This window comes from Hibiscus syriacus, unplaced genomic scaffold, assembly GCF_006381635.1.
Source record: "Hibiscus syriacus cultivar Baekdansim isolate YM2019G1 unplaced genomic scaffold, ASM638163v2 tig00116962_pilon, whole genome shotgun sequence".
Lineage (NCBI taxonomy): Eukaryota > Viridiplantae > Streptophyta > Magnoliopsida > Malvales > Malvaceae > Hibiscus > Hibiscus syriacus.
Genome location: NW_024063488.1, coordinates 6018802 through 6041846, shown reverse-complemented (window position 1 = coordinate 6041846; position 23045 = coordinate 6018802). Strand labels below are relative to the sequence as shown.

The 23045-nt window shown below is 32.8% G+C and overlaps 5 protein-coding genes across 8 annotated transcripts; 3 read left to right on the top strand and 2 right to left on the bottom strand.

Annotated features, from left to right (window-relative positions):
* Positions 1-1880: 1880 nt before the first annotated feature.
* Positions 1881-18682, top strand: LOC120190108 (auxin-repressed 12.5 kDa protein-like). 3 transcript variants are annotated; one of them, XM_039193240.1, is made up of 4 exons: positions 1881-2040; positions 2139-2349; positions 2561-2665; positions 2897-3216. In XM_039193240.1, the coding sequence occupies exons 1-3, from the start codon at positions 1935-1937 to the stop codon at positions 2631-2633; spliced, it is 390 nt and encodes a 129-aa protein (XP_039049171.1). In that variant the 5' UTR covers positions 1881-1934; the 3' UTR covers positions 2634-2665; positions 2897-3216. The 3 variants fall into 3 exon arrangements, 2 of the variants coding, with proteins under 2 accessions (XP_039049171.1, XP_039049172.1); XR_005522594.1 differs by lacking the exon at positions 2561-2665 and adding an exon at positions 18666-18682 and having other exon boundaries at positions 1885-2040; positions 2897-3005; XM_039193241.1 differs by lacking the exon at positions 2561-2665 and having other exon boundaries at positions 1885-2040.
* On the top strand, positions 8829-12816 carry LOC120190105 (MACPF domain-containing protein NSL1-like). Its single transcript, XM_039193235.1, has 7 exons — positions 8829-9299; positions 9790-10028; positions 10158-10344; positions 10715-10798; positions 10904-11087; positions 11518-11684; positions 12053-12816. Exons 1-7 carry the CDS (start codon positions 9030-9032, stop codon positions 12740-12742), a joined length of 1821 nt encoding a protein of 606 aa, XP_039049166.1. The 5' UTR covers positions 8829-9029; the 3' UTR covers positions 12743-12816.
* LOC120190107 (uncharacterized protein At4g28440-like) lies at positions 13359-14696 on the top strand. The gene is made up of 3 exons (XM_039193239.1): positions 13359-13432; positions 13465-13770; positions 14336-14696. The coding sequence occupies exons 2-3, from the start codon at positions 13500-13502 to the stop codon at positions 14524-14526; spliced, it is 462 nt and encodes a 153-aa protein (XP_039049170.1). The 5' UTR covers positions 13359-13432; positions 13465-13499; the 3' UTR covers positions 14527-14696.
* Positions 14965-16589, bottom strand: LOC120190542. Its single transcript, XM_039193607.1, has 4 exons — positions 16496-16589; positions 15454-15597; positions 15248-15384; positions 14965-15091 (listed from the first exon to the last, which is right to left on the bottom strand). Exons 1-4 carry the CDS (start codon positions 16505-16507, stop codon positions 14965-14967), a joined length of 420 nt encoding a protein of 139 aa, XP_039049538.1. The 5' UTR covers positions 16508-16589.
* Positions 18683-19140: 458 nt separating the features above from the next.
* LOC120190106 (protein E6-like) lies at positions 19141-20147 on the bottom strand. 2 transcript variants are annotated; one of them, XM_039193237.1, is made up of 2 exons: positions 19924-20145; positions 19141-19893 (listed from the first exon to the last, which is right to left on the bottom strand). In XM_039193237.1, the coding sequence occupies exons 1-2, from the start codon at positions 20058-20060 to the stop codon at positions 19356-19358; spliced, it is 675 nt and encodes a 224-aa protein (XP_039049168.1). In that variant the 5' UTR covers positions 20061-20145; the 3' UTR covers positions 19141-19355. The 2 variants fall into 2 exon arrangements, with proteins under 2 accessions (XP_039049168.1, XP_039049167.1); XM_039193236.1 differs by having other exon boundaries at positions 19141-20147.
* Between the last annotated feature and the right edge of the window lie 2898 nt (positions 20148-23045).

Below are 23045 nucleotides of genomic sequence, written 5' to 3'. Positions count from 1 at the left end.
ATATATATATATATATATAAAACTATTTAAATACAGATTCTTTTAAAAAAATATTCTCTTTAATCTTTTTGATATAACATTTGTTAAATAGACAAGCCATACACATTGCTTAATATGACGAATACACACATCATATAAGAACAGAGAAATTTTTTCTTAAGATTCGGTGTTCAGATCCTTACACTGCCAAACTCTCCTTTGACAAAAGACAAAACTTTTGGCACGCGGGTATACGGGCTACCCGCCCGTTTAATAAAAATAATTTTAAATGCTTTAAATGCAATAAAAAATAATGTTTTAACTTATTATACTTTTAAAAATGATCGAGCAACTTAAAAATGAAGGTAGCACCGTCAAAATAATAAATAATATTTAATTTTTATTTTAAATAGATGGAAATGATTATAAAATAATATATTTTTAAAATTTTTTAATCATTAATATATATATATATATATATATATAATGATATAATTACTTAAACTTAAATTAAAAAAACAATATTCACTTATATCACCAAATTGAAAATAAATAAAACAATAACTACATTATACTTTTATAAAACACGATTATTCAAGGCTATAATATGAAGACACAGAAGTGTCTTAATTCTAAAAGCAGAAATTCAAACATAAAAATTCAACAAAATCAAACATTATACAAATCTAATAAGAAAGTTGTCAAGTGGTCTTAAGAATTTTATTTTATGGATACTTTATAGAAAACCTAAAACATAATATGAAAATATAAAATAAAATACTTACAATATAAGAGTAAATTTAAAAGATACAGTTATACTAAAATTGATAAAATATAAGTCATTAATTTGTTAAAATATATTTATTTTGTAAAAGTCTTTAAAAGTTGAAAAATATGTTTTCAATTTTTTTTTTACTTTTCTTTCTTATTTTTAATCCAAATATTACGTGTCATGTGATATATTATTAGAATATTACGTTACTTTTTATAATTAAAGAACAAAATAGATAACATACTTCATGAAAAAAAAATAAAAGTCAAAATTAATTAAAAAAATATTTAAATACCAAAATGATAATGATGTATATTTAAATGAAAAAAATATCAAACATCAGTAAAATTATGAAAAACGCCCTAATAAATTTAAAAACTACAATAATATAAGTAACATTATATTTATAGGTAATTTATTTTCTTTTTCTATAAAATTCTTTAAATTTATTTTATCTAAAATTTTATGAATTTTAAATTAAGCAGACTTTAGCGGATTTCACGGGTAGCCCGCGGATATACCCATTAAACCAACGGATTTAACGGTCCAGACTAAAAAACCCGTAATTTAAACGATCTTCAATTTTTAAGACCCGAAACCCACACAAATAACGAATTAAACGGGTAACCGCGGACCTTAATCCATATACTCAACTCTAGCACGCAAGCGTGCATTATTCAAATATAAATTCATCCAAACAATTTTAAAATACATGTACTTAGTACTGCAGTACACTAACAAATACGTAATTACCCAGACAAGATCATGATTCTTAGAAAGAAAGAAAGTGGAAATGGGACCTAGGTGTCCATCTCTAAGCACATGGTTCCTTTTTACCCCTAGTAATGGTCTAGAGAATACGACAAACAATTGCACATAAGTGTTGCACTTTTTGAATCAACCTACTGATCTCATCCGAATTTTCGCTCAGTCTCATCCTTATCCATCTCTCCTTTGGATGAGTTCCTATGTCCACTCTTCAATCTTCTATTGCCACTATTTTATCACCGTTGATTTTAACCTAATTCATAACTTTTACATACTTATATAATATTTGGAAATAGCAATTATTCATTTTCATTGTGGAAAGATATTTTCAGCTAAAACTTCCCCTATATAATATATGACCAAATAGATCCCAACCCATCAAAAACATCTCCGACAAGAGCAAAAAGGGAAGAAAATGGTTCTGCTAGATAAAATGTGGGACGATGTTCTAGCCGGGCCTCAACCTGAGCGTGGTCTCGGCAGGCTTAGGAAGATCACCACCCAGCCCTTGTCCATCAAAGGTAAAATGATCCTAATAATTAACATGCATGGATTTGGTTCATAGTTTTAGTGAGTCTTTGAGCAACCGACGGAGAGTTGATATATATGTTTTGGTTAGATGAAGGAGAAGGAAAGAGGTTCCAGAGGTCGTTGTCGATGCCAATGAGTCCAGGGGCACCGCCGACACCCGTGACACCGACGACTCCGACGCCGCGTAAGGAGAACGTGTGGAGGAGCGTCTTCCATCCTGGGAGCAACCTCGCTACTAAAAGTATTGGCGCTGATATGTTCGACCGGCCACAACCTAACTCTCCTACCGTCTATGACTGGTACGTACCTCGTACCACTTGATCTGTTCTATATATTTGGTTGCTGAGATAAATGAATTCAAAATAATGATGGCAAGGGTGACATTAACTGGATAATTACTTCTTTTTCCCTATGTTATTATATATAATAAAATGAAATTAAGAAATTTTAAAACAGAATCCTCAAGGAATTTCCTGTGTTTGTTCTTTTTTTCCCCTAACGTTTTCTCAGCAACCAAACGGAGGCCCAGAGACAGAGAAGGAAGGAAAACTTGGCTCTTTGTTTGGTCGCTGCGTGGAAATAATTCCTTTTGATCAGTATACACACTTGTATATGGTACAACACTAGTTGTTTCTTATTCTTAATTACTTATAATAAAAAAAAATCAAAACTTTTTTCAGAAAAACTAAGATGAATGGCTTTAAATAAATAAGATCAGGTGTTTTAAAAGGAACAAAAATTGTATAAACTTTAAATCGATTTCATGAGGATTCTGAATCTGATTTCTGGGTATAAAAACTAAAAGTGTACTAAGATGAAAGTACCCGGTTTGCATGCGATTGACAGGCTTTACAGTGGGGAGACCAGGAGCAAGCATCGCTGAGTGGGTGGCGACTCATGGCCGGCCGGCTAGCAGGCTGCTCTCGTGAACCACGGTTGCATGTAAATAGTGTCTTTTCTTTTTAAATCTCACTGTGCTAACGGTGCCTGTTTTAATGTTAGTTTGATCATGTCTCGAGTTTCTGTAATAGGTGTTTTAACAGCGATGACCAAGGGTGTGCTAGCCCACGGTGGTTAACGGATGTTTTGTCATCCGATATCCGACCGTGAGCGGCAGCTGTATTACTTAAATAAACAAAGAAATGTAATGGGGGTTTTGTAATGGTGTGCGTAAGTAAAGATATTTTAGTTTAATCAAAGCCTTAATTTTATTAAATTTATTTTTTGGTTCATCATGATATTATTGAAGTGGGAGAACAGGATAACGTTTAGCTTTCATGGTACCATTGTTGGACCCACCTTTGATCAATAAAAGAGGGTGATGAAAATGGCGTGATGGGGGACCAATTTGTTACCATTAGAAATTACAGTCTTTGAAAAATAACAAATGCGCAAACATCTAGCTGAATTCAAGTAAAAATATAAGATGCCGGGGCTTAGCTGTTTTCCTGTAGCATTAAGAATAGCACTATGGTTAATACATTATCAACGCCTATTTCTAGAATATTAAAATTTTTAATTGAAAATTGAAATTTATTTTTAAATCAGAATAAATATTATGATTCTTATGCATGATACTATTTGATCACGACTAAAGATTTCAACGTCTTGATTGGCAATTACTAATGATCTGTGTATAAGACTAGGGATAAGATGGGATGGGTTGGATCAGATTTTTGGTTTATTCGATTCAAGAACAATGACTCATCCATCTAAAATTTGATTCGATCCGCATAATATATACCCTCCACCTGACTTGGTTTAACTCGACTTCTTAAAATAAAATCTGAACCTGATCAATCTGACTCGAAATAATAAAAAATATTATTTTTATTTAATAAAAAACGATTTAATTGAATATATATAAGGGTATTCTTGTAATTATTTTAAATATATGATGTAAAATAATATTTTTTTCCTGGTTGGGTATTTTCACTCTAAATCTGAATATGACTCGACCCGACCCAAACACTATCATTAAAAAAAATTCGATCCGATTCGAACCAAAATTTAAAAAAATCCGATCTGATCCAAAATCTGTCGGCTTCAGGTCCTATGCCCATCCCTATATAAGACTTAACATGAATACTTAATATTTTAGTGCCTTAATTAGCAATTTTTTATGGTTTAAAGTTTAATTAAATAATTAATATTCGAATTTCGTAAGATTTATAAATGTCTGATAATGTTTATACTAATTTAATAAAATTATAATAACATTTAATATATTATATTATATTATAAAAAGTTAATGTTTATACTAATTTAATAAAATTATAATAACATTTAATATATTATATTATATTATAAAAATGGATGTCCCTGGTTCCCGTAAAATGATTCATAGTTAAAAATCTTAGTATCAATTTTAGCTTTAGTCATTGACATGATAATTATAGAAAAAATAAATTACATTTCAAAGATACATGCTCATTGAGAAATTTTCATATAAGGATCACCCTAAATCCATATAGAAATTCATCAAAAGGAGTAGGAATTCATCGAAAGGAGTGTTAAAGGGAGATTGTACTCTCAAGAGCTTTTAAAAACATTATATTATTTGAATATTTTATATTTTCATCAATAATTTAATTGTTTGTATTATAAAATATTATAATTTTATATCTCTTAAAATTTTAATATAATTTTCATTATTAATAGACTTTTCCTCGCTGCTATGTCCTTTCTTTTTGACTACCAACATTCTTCTACCTTTAAACTTCTCAAAAAAATATTTAAACTTTTGAAAATTTCTCACCATTAATAATTTATATTAAAATTTTTGGTAAATTACATGATTGATCACTTTTGTTTAAGTTTGTACACTTTTCCTCATTGAAATCAGAAAATATAATATTTGGTCACTTTCGTTTTAATTTAATTAAGATATGATCACTGAAAATTAACTTACGTTAGATTTTTAACGTATTGTTGATGTGAAATTAAAAGGGGGTCAACTACACAAACGTTCATTAATATTTAATTAAGTTTCCGTTTTACTCACCAATGTTTCAAAAATAACAAATTAGTCAAGACTATTTTACAATATATGTCCGAGAATGATCAGAACCAATACGAAACCTCACCAACACAAAAGAGTTATCTGCGTGTCTGCAACATAGAGGATCATTAAGTTCTGCACAATCAAGATGGTTCATCACAGTATATCCCATAGAATCTAATCTATCGGTGGCCATACAATGTAAAATCTTTCATTTCCAAAACTGAAAAACGATCCCTGCCACCACTTCTATTTCATCCATAACTCGGTGTTTAAATAGGCTTCTTTTCCTTCATTTTTATCAGCTCAAAAACAACCGTTTGTGAATTTGTTGCATATCAGTCATGCTTGAAAGCAAAGCAGTCATTGCAGACACTGATATGTTTCAAACCATGCAGCATGATGCTCTTGATCTAGCTGCTAAAGCCCTGTATTTCTTCGAAGTCACCGAGGCTACCGGGATAATGCAATTCGTAAAGAATGTGAGACAACAAGTACATGTGATATTTTTTCCATTCAAAACAACTGAAAATCGCGTTGGTATTTGGTGCAGGAATTTGACAGAGCATATGGAGGTGGGTGTCAATGCATCGTGGGAACCCATTTTGGTTCATTCGTGACACAGCTCCAGGTGTTTCTTTTATTTTTGCATTGGCAGCCTTACCATTTTGCTTTTCAAGGGTTCGTCTGTTCCAGAGTTTGATACAAAACCAGTTTAATATACTTAAAAAACAGTGATTTCTTCACTCTTTTGTGGGCTTAGTCCAGAAATATTGTCATCAGAATTAAAGGAAAGAAAGTAACAGGATGCACCCATTGAACTTATGCTTACACGGCATGTCTTTCTCTTGGGTTCCAATCTCAATATACCCCAAACATACAAACTGCAAATTGTCTTTGATAACAACAGCCGGCAATGCTTCGACTGCTTCCTTTAGTGCTGATGGAGTTTTTTATCGGTTCGGATCATTCTCGGGCATATACTGTAAAATGACCTCGATCAATTTGTTACTTTTTAAATTTTAGTGCGGAAAACGAAAACATACTAAAATATTAGTGATCATTTGTGTAATTTTTTTTTTAATTTTATATATTCATTATGTCACGTCAACAATCTATTAAAAGTTTAACGACAATTAATATTTAATGACTACATCTTAATTAAATAAAAAAAATGACGAATATTATGTGTTCTGAATTCGATGAGAAAAAATGTACAAAGTTTAAACGAAAGTGATCAATCATGTAATTTACCTTAAAATTTTTAATCAAATTAACTGAACATACAAATAATAAATTTGTTAAATTAACATTAATCATTTTTATATTTTTATAATGTTTATAATTTTTATTTTTATATAACAGTTGCTCAAATATGAGATCTCTAAAGGGAAAAACACAGTTTTTACCATTAAGATCATTTAATGATTTATATTATTTAAATATTTTATTATTAAGTAATATTTTTTATATAAAACAAAATAATTAATATCAACAATTGAAAAAATAATTAAAATTCACAAAAAAAATCTATCATTTAAAGAAAATTTCTACAGTGCAAGTTGTATAACAAAATACACCACTAATATGATACACTCAAACACATCATTAATTAAATTGTTCTTATTTAGTAAATATTAAAAGAGTAAACTACACATTTAGTACCTGAATTATCTCTTTTATTTCGTTTTAGTATCTAAACTTTATTTATTTTTCAAAATCATACCTAACATTTAGTTTAAATTTCAATTAGATATCTCACTGTTAAAAACTTAACGACGATGCTGAAGTGGCATACATGTGATTTTTAAAAAAAAAATCATATCACATTTCTCTTTATGTGTCAGTATATGTGTCAACATATATGAGGATAAAAAAAACATTATTGCTCCCAACATCAATTGGACCTGGGACACTTGCATGAGATACAAAACACTCAACCATTGAGTTAAGCTAGTCATTTAAGTTAATTTCATCATATTTTATATTTAACTTATATAATGATATCACCAAAAAAAATAAATATTTTTTATGATTATAATATTCAAATATGAGACATTTTAAATTAATGACTGGAAGCTTAGTTACTTAATTATAGTATGATTTTTTTATATTGAAATTAATACTTACTTATATTATTATTAAATTAAAAGACTAATTTATTTAATTTTAAAAAAACACATTATTTATTTATTTATTATAATATTATAATATTTATTTAAAATTAAATAGTTAATGGCATCTTTTAATTTAATAATGATATAAGTAAGTATTAAGTTCAATATAATAAAATAAATAAATAAATATTTTAAAACATTTTAAAAATTAAATAATATTATTTAAAATGAATAAATAATATGATTTTAAAAATTAAATAAACATTTTTAAAAATTAATTAATATATTTTTAGAATTATTTAATATAACTTTTTTAAATATATAAATTACTTAATTTTATATTGTTTGGGAAGAAATTAGAATGTTCAAAACGTTTGGGGTCCGATTTAGAATGAATATCATAGTTTGGGAATGAAACTTAAATGTTCAAAAGGTTAGGATCAATTTAGAATGATAGTCATAGTTTAGGGATGAAATTATAATATTTAAAAGTTTAGAGACCAATTTAAAATAAGGGTCATACTATGAGGACATATGGTGAAATTAACATTTTTATTTTATTTTTGAATACATTGAGCGGTCTTCGTGGTTAAAGAGAATATTGTTCTCCTTTAAGGTCCTAGGTTCGAGTAGTTACGTCTGCAGGGTATATATTCGAGCAACTACGTCTACATTATAATCACCCAATAATATTAGAAAATAATAAAACGTGTTTTCTTTTTATAAATATTGAGTAAATTATAAATTTCATCATTCAATTGTATTTGTACTATTATTTTAATCATTATATATTACTCTTTAAACTTTTGATTTGATCCCATTTTGATCGTTTAGGTGTCAAATCATAAATAGAAGGGTGACATGGTCGTCATGTGACTCATGTGTGCCGATGTGTATAACATTTTATTAATATGAATTTTGTATGTTATCCACTTCATTTTTCCTTTTATTTTCTTTTTTATTTATTTTATCTTCTTCCAAATATGAAAGTTTTACAATTTCATTTTTGTGTGTATGTCGATGATGTAATTACTATTCTTTGACATCTTCTCTGACCACTCAAGATATCAAATAACCCATGTTATTCTCCTATTACTCTATTAGTTTAAATTTTACCTAAATCACTTCAAAATTCATAAAATTCAAACATAAACTCATAAAATCCCAAACTACCATGACCTAGAATCTCGATCATTCGATCAATGTGAAATTAAGATATACAACTTGCTTTTTCGTTCTCCACTTCCTCAACATTGAGATTTGTAGATAGTTGTTTTATCATTGAGAAATAAAAAAAATAAAATTGAATTATTTTCAAAAAAAAAATAAAAGAAATTTTAGAGTGATTTCATAATTTCAAAAGAAATGTCCAATCCTAACATCATTAAGTATTTATCAGAAGAGTGATCAAAATAAGAATAAATAAAAAGTTTAATGAATAAATTGAAAGTTTTAAATCTTTAGTGAGAAAAATAGGAGTGAAAATAAATTTGAGTGATGAAATGTATCATTTACTCTTAAATATTCAAAGAGCTGGAGTATTCTAAACACGTCTCCACGTGGCAAACATTTAGGCAGTTTCAGACTTTCAGTTAGTCTCCGCGGCAGCTGCCTGGTAAGTACTCTGTCTGAACTATTGAGTCAAACGTCACAAGTTTCCAACAAGACTTGGACTCTTAGCTCTTTTTTCTCAGACACCGGCAATATTTGTTTTTCCAAATTAAAAATCGAGGAAAAAATTCGGACCAAAGACCACTTCAATGGGTCATACCCTTCTTCGGCAGTTTCCTAAAACCCCACAATACAAGCTCACTTTCACCAGCTCCTCACGCAAGACCAACTACCGTCTAATCAGGAGCCCATGGCCGGTAATCTCTATCAAATGGACCCTCAATCAGCGGCTGAAAAAGCGGTTTCCGTTATCGGATTTGGGTACGACTTCTCCAAGGATATCAGGCTTTCAGCTTGCCTGCCGGGCCCTTCTGGCTCGAGATTGATCGAACTTGACTCGGCAGCTAGTCGGGACCTGGTTTTTCCTGGTGGGATTGTTGTAAAAAATGTGCCCAGTTCGATTAAATGTGATAAAGGCGAGCGCACCAGGTTTCGTTCTGATGTTCTTTCTTTTAGTCAGGTAAGCTTGACTTTTTGTTTGCTAATTCCGGTTTCTGCTATGTGTTCTGTTTGGTGAAGATCTGGAATTGAAAACGAAATTTTCGCAAAATTTGAATACCATTCAATGTTCAGAGTACACAATTTGCCTTGTTGATGATGGAAAGGAAAGTTCCAGAGTTTTCAAAAGAGCTCTTATTACCTTATTTTTCTTGTTTATTATGTCCTTTTGCTAGTTCTCCATGGCTTTGTTATTTGGAAGTTGTTTGGCGATAAGGGATGGACTGAGAGGGCTCACGGGTGGTCGTACATAAAAAATCTAAGTTTTCATATAATTTAAATACTTTTTTTAATTTTTTAGTAAACAATCTATTTTTATATTTATTCTTTAAAATTTTATAAATTCGTCCTCTTATATAAAATTGTATTTTTCACAGTGTACTATTAAATTTGTCCTCATGATTTATGTGCTGCTGTCTTTGCAATTTAACTTGGGGGTCATCTTGTGCTAGATGTCGGAAAAGTTCAACCAGGATCTATCATTATCCGGCAAGATTCCTTCGGGCTTATTCAATGCCATGTTCGATTTCAAGGGCTGCTGGCAGAAGGATGCCACTTCCGCAAAAAATCTTGCCCTGGATGGTTTGTTCCTAACACTGTACAGTGTTGAGTTGGAAAGAACAAACATAACTTTGTCCGAGCGTGTGAAACAAGAGGTGCCTACTACATGGGACCCTGCTGCCATTGCCGAGTAAGTCAATTATAAAATAACTTGTGCTAAGCAATTGCACTTACAACTTTAGTGCTCTCACTGGCGTCAATTGTGGGTGTTGGTATTGATATTCTTCACTAAATCAGAGCCAATTCTGTTTTTTACCAGGTTCATCGAAAAATACGGTACTCATGTTGTTGTTGGGGTTAAAATGGGAGGTAAAGATGTTATACATGTTAAGCAATTACAAAATTCGAATCTTCAGCCAAATGAAGTGCAGAAAACTTTAAAGCAGTTGGCTGATGAGAGATTTTCAGAAAATATAGGAACTCCTCAATTCTCGGAAAAACAAAAGGTATGTGCATGCTTATTAGGGGAGAGCAATCGGTTTATTGGGTCGTTTTTTTCATCTAAACTGACTTAACCAACCATAAAAAGCCTGAACGGACTGAAACTGCCGGTTGGTTTGCATTCTATGGTAGACAAAACTATTGTTATTAGATAATTGTCGGGGAATGTCCACTATGCACTGTATCTCTTAAGTTTTCTTGGCAAGAAGTAATTGAGGTAAGATAATGCCATATAACCGATGGAGGGATTACGGTTCAAATTAGTTATTAGTCAACATATTACATATTATAGTTCATGAAAGAGCACCATCATTGGGGCTTCGGAAATGCCTTTTTTCCTTTCTTTTCTAACTTTATTTTCATTGATTGCTTTAGGAAGAACCTTGTATGCCTTGGGAACTTCAAAGGGTGCTCGCTGGATCAATTAGGCCACCTGTTGTTACTTGCTCAAAGAATAATGTAAGTTCCTATTTTAACTGTTGTTTAGGAATTGCACCTGTAAAGAAACAAGGTGCTTTCAGTAGAGGTGACTCGATTTGATTTTTGTACTTTTGGGTCTTGCAGGACACTATGAATATCTATATTCGAAGGGGAGGCATTGATTTTGGTCAAAGTCATAGCCAGTGGCTATCGACAATATCACAATCACCAAATGTCATTTCAATGGCATTTGTGCCTATTACTTCTCTACTAAGCGGTGCTCGGGGAAATGGATTTTTAAGCCATGCAGTGAACTTGTACCTACGATGTGAGTTTGCATAATTTTTATGCAGTCAATTTGATCTTTTCCAAGGCTAAATGTCTTGGTGGCATTATAAATGAGTGATTTCTGCAAACTGGATTTTCCCTTGTTAATTGGGATTTAGATCATTCACATATTAACACTTCGAAAATGCATTTATTTGATTTTGAATTGCAGTTTCATACTTTGACACTTTGCTCTAATGCTAAGTCTTGTAAAAGATGAGATTGTTTAATGTTTATGCTTTTGAAAGATCCATAATAAATAAAAAAGTACATTAAAATATTAAAGTTTTTGCAGACACTGATTGCCATGTTTCCTATTGTGTGAAAGATTGTGTATACGAAAGATCATTGTTTTCACAAATCATATTACGGCACCTTCTTTGTTATATCGTGCACGGATTTTACCTCTAATGATTGATGATATCATGCAGATAAACCACCGATAGAGGAACTCCATGTATTTCTAGAATTTCAATTACCTCGACAATGGGCTCCCATATACTGTGATCTGCCTCTCGGTCTCAAGCGCAGAAAACAAGCATCCCCTTCACTTCAGTTCACTTTTATGGGGCCTAAGCTTTATGTTAACACTGCAAGGGTATAATTTTGCAGCTCACTTTTTTACTATTCTAGACAATATTGGTGTTTAGTTTGTTAATTGACTTGTCATCTAAGCTTCTGAACATGTTTATAAAGTGCTTGCTCCGCTAACTCGTAATACGAATTGAATGTTTTCCCCTTTTACCCATGCAACATTTAAATGGGGTCAAATAACTACGCTAAGAACAAAGTTATCCTGTTAGAAAACAATGTCGACCAGTCTTCACATGTAATTTAGGAAATATTCTTCATGATCATGATGTTACAGGATGATTGCCATAATCAAAATGTATCTGCAGAACTCATGCATGTGATGTGATTATTCTCATTTGACTGATTCCCAAGTTCCAAATCTGCTAATTGCAGGTTGATACCGGAAACCGACCTGTGACAGGAATACGCCTATTCTTGGAGGGTAAGAAGAGTGACCATCTAGCAATCCATCTTCAGCATCTCTCAACTCTACCTACATCCCTGCAGCTCTCATATGATCACAGCTATGAATCAATCGATGAGCCAGAACGTGGGTACTTGGAACCTGTTAAGTGGAGCATATTCTCACATGTATGCACCGCCCCTGTACACTACAACGGATCCCCCTTTGATGATACAGCTCCTATAGTGACCAAAGCTTGGTTCGAGGTAAAGGTTGTCGGAATGAGGAAAGTTCTGTTCCTGAGGCTTGGGTTCTCCATGGTGGCCTCCGCTAGGATCCGCAGATCAGAATGGGACGGACCCTCAACACAGTCACGGAAATCCGGAGTCTTCTCAATGTTGATCAGCACAAGGTTCAGTTCAAGACTGAATCCGAACGAGAAAACAACTAAAGTGGACTTAAATTCAGCAGTTTTTCCAGGTGGTCCACCTTCACCACCAAAAGCACCGAAAATGACAAACTTCGTAGACACAAAGGAGATGGTTAGAGGAGCTGAGGACACACCTGGATATTGGGTGGTTACTGGAGCCAAACTTTGTGTAGAAGGTGGCAGAATCTCAATTAAAGCCAAGTATTCATTGCTAACAATAATGTCAGAAGAAAGTATGATGTTGATGTGAGAAAAATACCCATTATTTTGTACCGCTCTGTAAAGTAGATGTTGGCATGTACTGATGCACCATTTTATTTGAAATTACAAAAAAAAATGGTTGTCATTTGTTCTAATATGTAATTGGGTAAGAGGAGGTAAGATAGTAGATTGTCCCCAACACCTCTAGTCTTCATGAGACTCGATCTCACGACCTTAAGGTTAAGAACTTTGTGTTTTACCAACTGACTGAGCTGGATGGTATCACTTTACACAAGTCTATTCTTTTGAGTTATGCTTAAAAGTTTTATAGTTCTACCAAGCAAACTTTAATGCCCTAGCCTGGAGAAGATTTAGAAATGAATGCAGTGTTTTCTGGGCAAAGTAACACCCTGTAAATGCTTATTATTGCGCGTGTTCTTGAAGTACCCGATTATGAATTAACAAAAAAGTGATTACGAATATCTAATTAATAGTCAGTTATTGATGGACATACCGTAATTATTCATTAAAATTATGATATTATAAAAGATAAAAGAGGAAGAAACGATAATGTCACATCAATTTTATTTAAATTATACCATATAATAAAAATTATATGAAAAATTAACTAAGTCATTAATGAAAGGGCGAAACAATTTTTTTTCGAGAAAAATAGGAACGGTTCAATTTCTGTTCTACATCTAGGGCTTTCCCATTTCTCATTCTCCCCAGGCTCTGTAAAAGAAAAAGAAAAGAAGAGGAGAGAGGAGAGGAGAAGAGAAGAGAAGAGAACAGCATTTGAATCAATGGCGACGACAGGGCCGCAACAGCGACAGGGACAAGAGCAGCAGCAACAACAAAATAAAACAATAGAGAAGAGAAAGCCAGTGTTTGTGAAGGTAGATCAGCTAAATCCAGGGACCAATGGCCACACCTTAATTGCCAAGGTACTGTCCTCAAATATGGTCGTTCAAAAGGGTCGAGCCCCTTCTCGAAATCTCCGCCAAACCCGCATCGCTGAGTGCCTTGTTGGAGACGAGACCGGCACTATCCTCTTCACTGCCCGTAATGATCAAGGTCCTTTTTTCTAAACCCCATTTTTTATTTGTTAAAAAGTTTTCTGCTTTACTGATCTGATCTTAGTTCTCTTAAAAGGGTACATTTTATTTCATCCATCAATTCAAGAGCTCTGATCTTTCCATTCCTTTCCTTCGTTTTTTTTTGGCTTTACAGCTTTACATATATGAAATACAGCGGCATTTCAGAAGCTTTTTTTTTCTCATTTGTTTTGTTAGTGCTTGTGTGGATTTTGATATAATCTAGGATCTAGCTACCAATGATTTTACGTGAACTGAGTTTCCTGACTAAATCCTTAATTTGTGGAATAAACCTCTAGCAGGGTGAGCTAAATTCTTACTCTAATTAGTGATCGAATCGATTCGTCATTCAAATCCCTAATTGTCACATGCTCACGATTGCAAAAATTGGCGTTCAAATCGTTAAATGTGACTGAATAAACCGGATATGGGATTTTAATTTCGATTTAAATCCTTCATTTTTTTGGTAATGCATTTGATACTCTCATTATCAACATTTTGAATCTACTTAGTCTAAACAACATATGATGCTTGACATTTTGCAGTAGACTTGATGAAACCTGGTGACACTATCATTTTTCGTAATGCAAAGATTGATATGTTTAAGGGTTCTATGAGGGTGGCGGTTGACAAATGGGGCCGCGTTGAGGTCACCGACCCTGCAAACTTTGTTGTTAAAGAAGATAACAATCTATCTCTTGTCGAGTATGAGTTGGTTAGTGTAGTTGATGAATGATAGAGATTGCATGGACCTAAGCTGCTAGATGCCCGAAGGAGGTCTTATGAGTTGGCCTGATGATAATCGTTTACTCTTCATAATGTTAGTGAATTGCTATTATGATAGAATTTTCATTGTGAAAGTATTGGGTTTGGTATACAAATCTTGCTGATAGTTGGTCATCTGCTTTATAATTTTTAACATCTAGTTTACGTACTAGTCGAGTATGTAGAAGACTCTTTCTTTTCTTGTGATCGAATTGCATCTGGAAATTTAAATGTTGATAGTAAAGTCTTTCTATTACAAGCTGTTTGTTCTTCGTTGCTTTAAAAGCTTCATCAAGGCTCTTTTGTTCTTCTTTGAATATTTGATTCTAAGTGATATCAAATCTTAATGGCATTTAATTGAAAGATGTTCCTTCTTAACGTGGCCATACATGATGCAAGATCGGCATTCTTAAAATGTCAAGCCATCGCTTTCTGGAACAAATGGCAAAATGCAAACATCGACACCCTTTGCCTGACTGAATAGAAGGCCAAACTGCCCCCTTGACCGCTGACCCCTCTGTAACGGATACTCGGATCTATCTTGGTTCACGGTGTAGGGTAGCATGTAGATTGATTCAGTGATTGAGGATAAAACCAGCAAGATGATTTTTGCCAAGCAAGAACGAAGCTGGCCACATTAACATTCAAATTTCTGATTTGTCAAAACTTTACAAGCGATGTTAATGACTAACCTTTTAACCGGCAACTGCCTATTGCTTTGATGGGTATGAACTGTGTTTTGCAAATACAGTGGTCCTCTATCACCTGCTCCTCGTCCGATTAGCTTCCCTAGGGATACACTGCTATCTTGGAAAAACGATGCTGAGGACTGGCCATGAAAGAAATCATATATATCGGTAAATAATTATATATATTCATTGCAAGGGATTGGAATTACCTCGGTGTCAAGGTTAGAAGAAGAGAATGAGGAGAAACTGCTTGGAGGAACCGCTGGAGCGGCACCATGGTATATTTCTTGTAACCCAAGCCTCATGGTCATTATTTGTAGCCCAAGTGGCCACCCATTGGACGTCTCGTGATTCTGGGTAAATTAATCAATTCAATATTTAGCTCTCAAATGTGTATTGTTCATCATTCTCAAATATAATAGCAAATCATAACTTTGAATTCATTATCACGAGCAAGTTTTTAGTTTTTTTTTGTGGCAAAAATGGGTAAAATTGAAAGAGATTGGACAATGGAAGTTTGGTAAAGGCCATGTGGGGGATGGATGACAATGCGGGCACACTCGAAAGATTTTGACATTTTACTGTCTGATTTCCTTCCTTAAAATGTCAGTTTCACCTTCAAACACAAGCTAAAAGCCCGTCCCATTCTGATGAAACAAAGTAACTAGTTAAGATCCAACGAAGATTTCTCACCCGTTCACTCGTACATCAAACACCAACAGTTCTGATTTCTAATTGCATTATTTGACATATGATGCGGTAAGAATATCAAAAGCATGGATTAAGTTCTAAGCGGCACCGACCATGAATTTCTTCAACGACGCCGTTTACACTCTCTACTTTCATATAATTTCTTCCAAAAAGGAAGACTGTCGGTGGAATCACAGATCAGTAATGCTAACCAGAGAGAGGCACTGAGATAAAATCTCATGAATCAGGATGAGGAAAAAGCTATGAAAACACACTTTTATATCTCCAAAGAGACTATTTTGAAAGGCTTTCAAAATTTAGATTATACTTATCCCCGTTTCTCTCTAGTAAACAGCAGAAATCGAAGTAACCGTAGTTTGCTATTAGCAATACCAGAGGCCAAAATCTTATTAATTTCTATTTCCACTCACAGAAGTTATAAGCAAGAACCCAAGAAAAATAAGGAAGCACATTCTTAGACAACCGGAACAAAAATTCATGAAAAAGATTGCACATGCACGATCAACAGAAAGGAAAACACATAAGAAGAAGGGTTATTACCTCAGCAGCCATGGCTTGAGCCCTCCAATAGCAAGAGAAAATAAAAACGATTTGGAACGAAAATGGCACTGTATAAATGAAGATGGTCACAAAATATAATGGCAACCGGAATACAAAATCCCTGTGACTGACTTTTAAGATGGTTAATAAGAGCACCTGTCCTGGATATGGCTCATCTGAGAGATTCTTCCTTAAACAAGGAAACATTAATGAAATGGGCCCCAGGGGAGATGAGTTTCAGCTTTGCTAATCACATGAGAGACTTGATTAATATAAGCCAAATTTTCTACTTCATTATCTTATTTTGGTCTCACAATCACATCTGTTTAGTCATTAATAGCAACTTTTTAACCATCAACTTACCGCCATATTTCAAAAAATCTCTATTTCTTTTTATCCATGGACAAGCAAAGGGGTTGGTAATATTGCATACCGTTAGGTATTAATCCGTAATCATGAATAGTAATTTTGCTAACAGTACTTACCCGCCGCATTAAAGAAACAGGACACACCTCATATCAGGGGAATTAAACAAAGATGTGAACTCAACTTTGTTTTTCTGCAAAACGTGTGCTGAAACAAAACGAGTATTCAGAATCTTGCAAGCAGCAAGAGAATCAGTGCCTTTAGCCTGTTAGGACACTATTCTAGTATTTCCTTATGGGGATTCACATTATTTTATTTACTTTAATTTATTTCTTTTCAATAGTAATGAAATGGGTTCACATAAATGGAGTAATCATACTAATTAAACAAAGCTAGAAAACAAAAAGGAAAATGGGATTCTTGTTTCTTGTCTATTCACAACTCTTCGTTCATTTTGTATTTGATCTATTCTACTCTGTTCAACTTTCCCTCGAATCAGAACAACTGCATTTTGAAAGGAACCAAAACCCATTAAATAGCAAACCTTTTTGAAGTCATCTTACTTGTTAACCAAAATTTAGTAAAGCATTGGTTGATTAGTTTCCTTGAAATTGAAGGCCATGGGTTTTGGTTTAGAAGTAAACGGCAGGCATTGCTGACAGGTGAAACGTAAAGAGAAACTGGTATTGACAGGAACACGAGACCAAAAGAAGGCTGTGGTTTCATATTTCAAGGGGAAAGTTGATTTTCTGCAAAACTAACTTAAAAGCACAAATTAATTTGGAATTAAGAAGTTCAAATCAATCAATGTTTTGGTTGTCTGAACCATTAACTTCACAACCTCTATTATGTCCAAATAAATTGAAATTGAAATTCTTAGAAATATACTAGTAATTACACACAAAACATACATAAATAAATGTTGAAGTTTGAAGAGGATTGATTTCGAATTGGACGTCTTATTTGTTTTTATTCAAACTAATACTCCATGTCTTGAAACAAACAAACAAATAAGGTGCCAATCTATGCACTAGGCAGAAGAGGTCGCATCGGCCGTGGTAAGAAAAGTGAACATTATCTACTCCAAATAAATTGAAATTGAAATTCTTAGAAATATACTAGTAATTACACACAAAACATACATAAATAAATGTTGAAGTTTGAAGAGGATTGATTTCGAATTGGACGTCTTATTTGTTTTTATTCAAACTAATACTCCATGTCTTGAAACAAACAAACAAATAAGGTGCCAATCTATGCACTAGGCAGAAGAGGTCGCATCGGCCGTGGTAAGAAAAGTGAACATTATCTACATGCCCAAAAAAGATGGGTTCTGGTCCTGGTGGTCTATTGGGTCTGGGGCCATGGTCGAGTCTATGCCTGGCCATTTGGGGGTTTAATTTTGTTAATAATCTCCGATCAAAGAGAACTTGCTTGGTAAACCCTAACAATTATCTATACTATTATGAATATTCTGTTAGACAAAAGCATTAAATCCGAGAATAATATAGAAAAATAATGATGATAATAATAATCAAATATCATTATAAAATTAAAGAAAAATATTTTCAAGATTTTTTGAAGTTTTTAAATTCTAAGATGTGTTTAACCCGGAAGATTAGCTCTCTATCTATAGGAGATTTTCAAGGGAGATTTACTCAAAATAGATATATTTTAATATTCAAATTTAAACAGATGATAATATCTTTTAAATTGAAATATTCAAAAGATATAGATATCTTTTACCATTCAAACTTAAATAGATATTATCTTAATTTGAAATATTCAAAATAATATAATTATCTTTTAATATTCAAAGTTAAATAGATAATAACTACATTTTAATTTAAGATATTCAAAAAAATAATTATCATACTAATATTCAAATTAAAAAAATAAATATCTTTTAATTTAGAATATTCAAAAGAGATATGAATTTAATTTAAATATTAAATCAATTAATAAAATTTACTCTTTTTTCCAACACATTCCACACCAACAAAAAATACTATTCGGACCTCTACTGGTTACAAGGTTTTGGATATTGCATTGAGACCATATACATATATATTATGAGTAAAAAAGACAGATGATTCCCAAAGGTTAAAGCTTGAGAACACTAATAAAGTTGGAGAAAAGAGATAAAGCCCAAATTTTATCCGTCATTCACGGATATATATATATATATATATATATTATCATGAAAGGCTAAGCTTTTGAATCTTAGTTTAACAAGGCAAAGAATTGTTTGATAAAGGAGAAAAAAAAACACAACTCGTTCAAATCTTGAACATTTCAAAGCAAAGGAACTATAACCAGAAAAAAATACATCACAAGAAAATAACCGCAAGACTCGATAAATAAAATTTTATCTTCTTCATTGTTTTTTTCCTAATTAATTACCATACTTGACATCTAATTAAAGCCAGTGCTTGTATTGCATGATGATCTTCACAAATCATACATCAAATTGAGAGCAGTATACAATAGCTGATCATGGCTCGAACTCTTCCTCGGAATCCTCAAACTCCTCTTGGTTCTGGTTGTATCTTCCCATGTTGTTGTAACGATTCTCATTAAACTCGTTCCTCGAAGCAACTCCCCTTGAGTTGTCGAACTGGTTTGGATAATAGTTTTCGCTCTTCATGTCATAGTAGTACTTTCCATTCTCCAAATATCTAGTGTCGCTCATGCCTTGTCTCTCACCATTGATGTAACCATTGTTGCGGTTGTAGTAGTTGCTGTTCTGGTTTTCCTTGGTGCTCCATCCTTTCTCAGTGAAGCTGGCCTCGCCCAAGTTTTGCTTCTCAGTGGACTCGTAGGTGTTCTTGTTGAAGTAGTAAGTGTTTTTGAGGTTGGAGCCGGATTCGGGAATGCTGTTGTAGGGTTCATCGGGATGATATTTAACAGGGGTGACATAGGGTTCATAGGATTTTTTGGTGGTGAAACTTGGCTCGCCTGCACCTGTTTCGTGCCCGTAAAGGCCGTAACCATTTTGGGTTTCGGGAACAAACCTTGGCTCTTGCTCTTCTGACTTTTGGGTGGTCTCCGTCCCATGCTCTTGCTCTCTTGTTGTAGTTGTCTCTTTCTCATTGGTGTTAACCCTTGGGATTTTGCTGAAGAATTCCCTGGCATGGATTTGCATGGAGAAGAAGGCAAAGAGGAAGAGGATAGAGATGAATTTTGACGAGGAAGACATGGAAGCAGCTAATGCTTTGCGTTATAGTTTGTGTGTGATGAGAAATTGCGATGACACCAAGTGTTTATGTAGGAAGGAAGAAGGGACAAACTTGTGTTTTCCTTTTTTCTGGATTGTAAAAAAAATAAACTCAATTAGGTTCAAATGGGATGGAGTGGTGATGATTGTGGTCCCTTTGCACGACACACTGCTTTAGCAAAAGAGGCCTTTCTTTTATGTTGGTTGTTAATGATATTTATTGTAATGATCCCATTTCCCCCCACTGTGGTAAACATGTTTTTGGCTATGTCTCTCGATATCTCCTCCCGCAAGTGTCCACATATTCTCTAAAATTTTACTAAGATATCACTCGGTACAACGAATAAAGTATTCCCATCATCATTTGCATGGGAGGATTTCGTATGGTTTAAGCGAGACCTAAATTGATTTCTTTGGGGTCTGATGTAAGGCGTATTATTATAGCCAATAAAGCATGTTTGGCTTTGTGTGTCAAAAAAGGTTTAAAATAGTACTAATAATTAGTGCAATTATTAATTTAAAAGTTCAATTTTATAAACACATAGAAGTTTATCTATCTACTTCAATTTATCATCTTCTCTGCTTGAATTAATTTATCAAAACTTGATCTCATATTTTATAAAACTGAAAAATTAGTTTAATTAAATAATATTATTAAATTTTGATGCCAAATCATTGACCCAAAAATTAATATTCTCAATTTACATGTAAAGAATTATTGATAATTCAACAATAAAAAAATTAAGAAAATATCATAATTAAATCTTAATAAATTTAAATCGAAGGATTGGCTTTTCACTTTTTATAAAAATAAAAGAATGAAATTCATAATTTATCACATTTGCTACAATCGTTCACTAAGTATTATAATGTCATCGTTTAACTTATTTCATTTCAATGTATCAAACATGGAAAATTGCGTGTTCCTATAACTAAGAGTGTTCAGATCTAATCCGATCAAAAAAAATAACCGAAAACCGATCAAAAAAACCAATAACAAAAAAAAATCGAAACCGATTTAGTGTGTTTGATTTTTTTTTTTAAAAAAACGATCGGTTCGGTTTCAGTTTAGAAATCTAGAATCGATCCAAACCGAACCGAACCGATATCTATTATAATGAAGTGTAGTCTGTTACACTATTTGAAATGTTCAACATAGTGTCTATTACACTATAATGTGAATTACTAAGAGAAAATTATTCAAGTGAATCTATATGCAAATTAGGGCATTATAAGAATTAAATTAACTTGCATTAGCCATTTCTATTTTCTAAAATGTTGCTGCAAGAGATTAGAAAACAGTTTCCATGAACAATTGCAATTAATTATGTTAGTTGACTTACCATTTCTAGTATTTATCTTGTTTGATATGGACAGTTGTTTACAGATTTGTGCCAAACTTGATGTGTGTTTGTTCTTCTTTTTTTTTTTCTACTGTTTGTTTTGCTGATCTATGTAGATTAGTTGAGAATTGAATTGAAATTTGATGGATTTAGCAATTTTGATGAGTTGCCTGAGATTATAGTTGGGAGCTGATATTGTTCCTTTTATGCTCATCAACGGTGTTTGTTCGATCGATGTTAGCTCAGGATGTGAAATGGTGGAATTGTTTGACCCCTTAGGCAGTGTTGTTGCTTTGAATTATTTTGAAAAATTAGAATCCAAAATCCGCACAAATCCAAACCGAATCAAACCGCACTTAATTGGATCGGATCGAATCGGATTTTTTTAGAAGCATCCAAACCGATCCAAACCTCAAACATTTATACTTTCATATCGGATGCATTTTTAGCCAAAAACCGATCCAAACCGACCGCGGACACCCTACCTATAACTGGGGTTAATGGGAGAATAAAGGCATTGTAATAATTTTCATTTAATTTTTTAAATGTTATGGTAAAAGTGAGGGACACAAAATAATGAGATATAGTTGAGGGACACACCTAATTCCCTTTTTCTACACGGAGGATTCAACAACTTCTGCACTCCGCCCCCGTCCCTTCTTTAAAGTTCCATGCCATGCGTATTTCATGCCCCACACATTGCTAAATACAGTGGCGGATGTAGTTTTGCAACATTTGGACTATAATGTGTTGATTAATTATGTGAATTTTTAATTTTAAAAAATCTAATATTATAATCTTAATTATATAATTTTATCCCATTAAAGCCTTTAACATGTAACTTTTATAACCAAACGGACATGTCCCTAATACCAATGTAAATGCATCCAACTGCCTCCTCGATCAGTTTGTGATCTGAACATAGAAAATTGAAGATCAACGGATGCAATCTCAAAACAAGTCCACAGCTCTAATCGAAACATGGTTTTTTTTCTGGTCTCTTGTTTTAGCATATAAAGATAGTGACAATATAAGAGTAAAGAAAATGAAATTTGGGTTTAGATAATACCAAATATGGTTTTTTTTAAAATAATTGATTAAATTATTTTAACGAAATTTTATGTAGTATTTTCTATTTCCATAAATATATGAATTTACAGCTTCGTAATATTGTTGGAGTAGAAGCGTGGCAACATCGTCGTGATGATAGTTGTGATCCATCCATCCATAGTCTTTATTGTAATTGATTGTTGGTCGCCAAATGTGTCGCCAAATAGAAAAGGAATTATTATAATTAAAAATGCTTTACTGTCAACGTTAGTGTTTGACCAATTATTTGAATATCTTTCTTTTGTTTTTTGGCTTTTACTTTTGCTTTCTCTTTCCCTTCTCCTTGGATTAAGTGAAGATTAGCTGCTTGATTAACGGTGGGGATTGAGGAAGCTTTCAGCCGTCCAAGGATTGTATCGACCCGACAACCAAATCCTACCCCATGTGGAAGAAAAAAAAGGTTTACAGAGCATCAAAAATATAAATGAGTTAAACATAAAAGAAAAGGCAGAATCCAAAGTTAGAGTGAATTCTTTTTTGAAAGTAGAGTGATTGTTAGTGTAGTGAAGTAGAA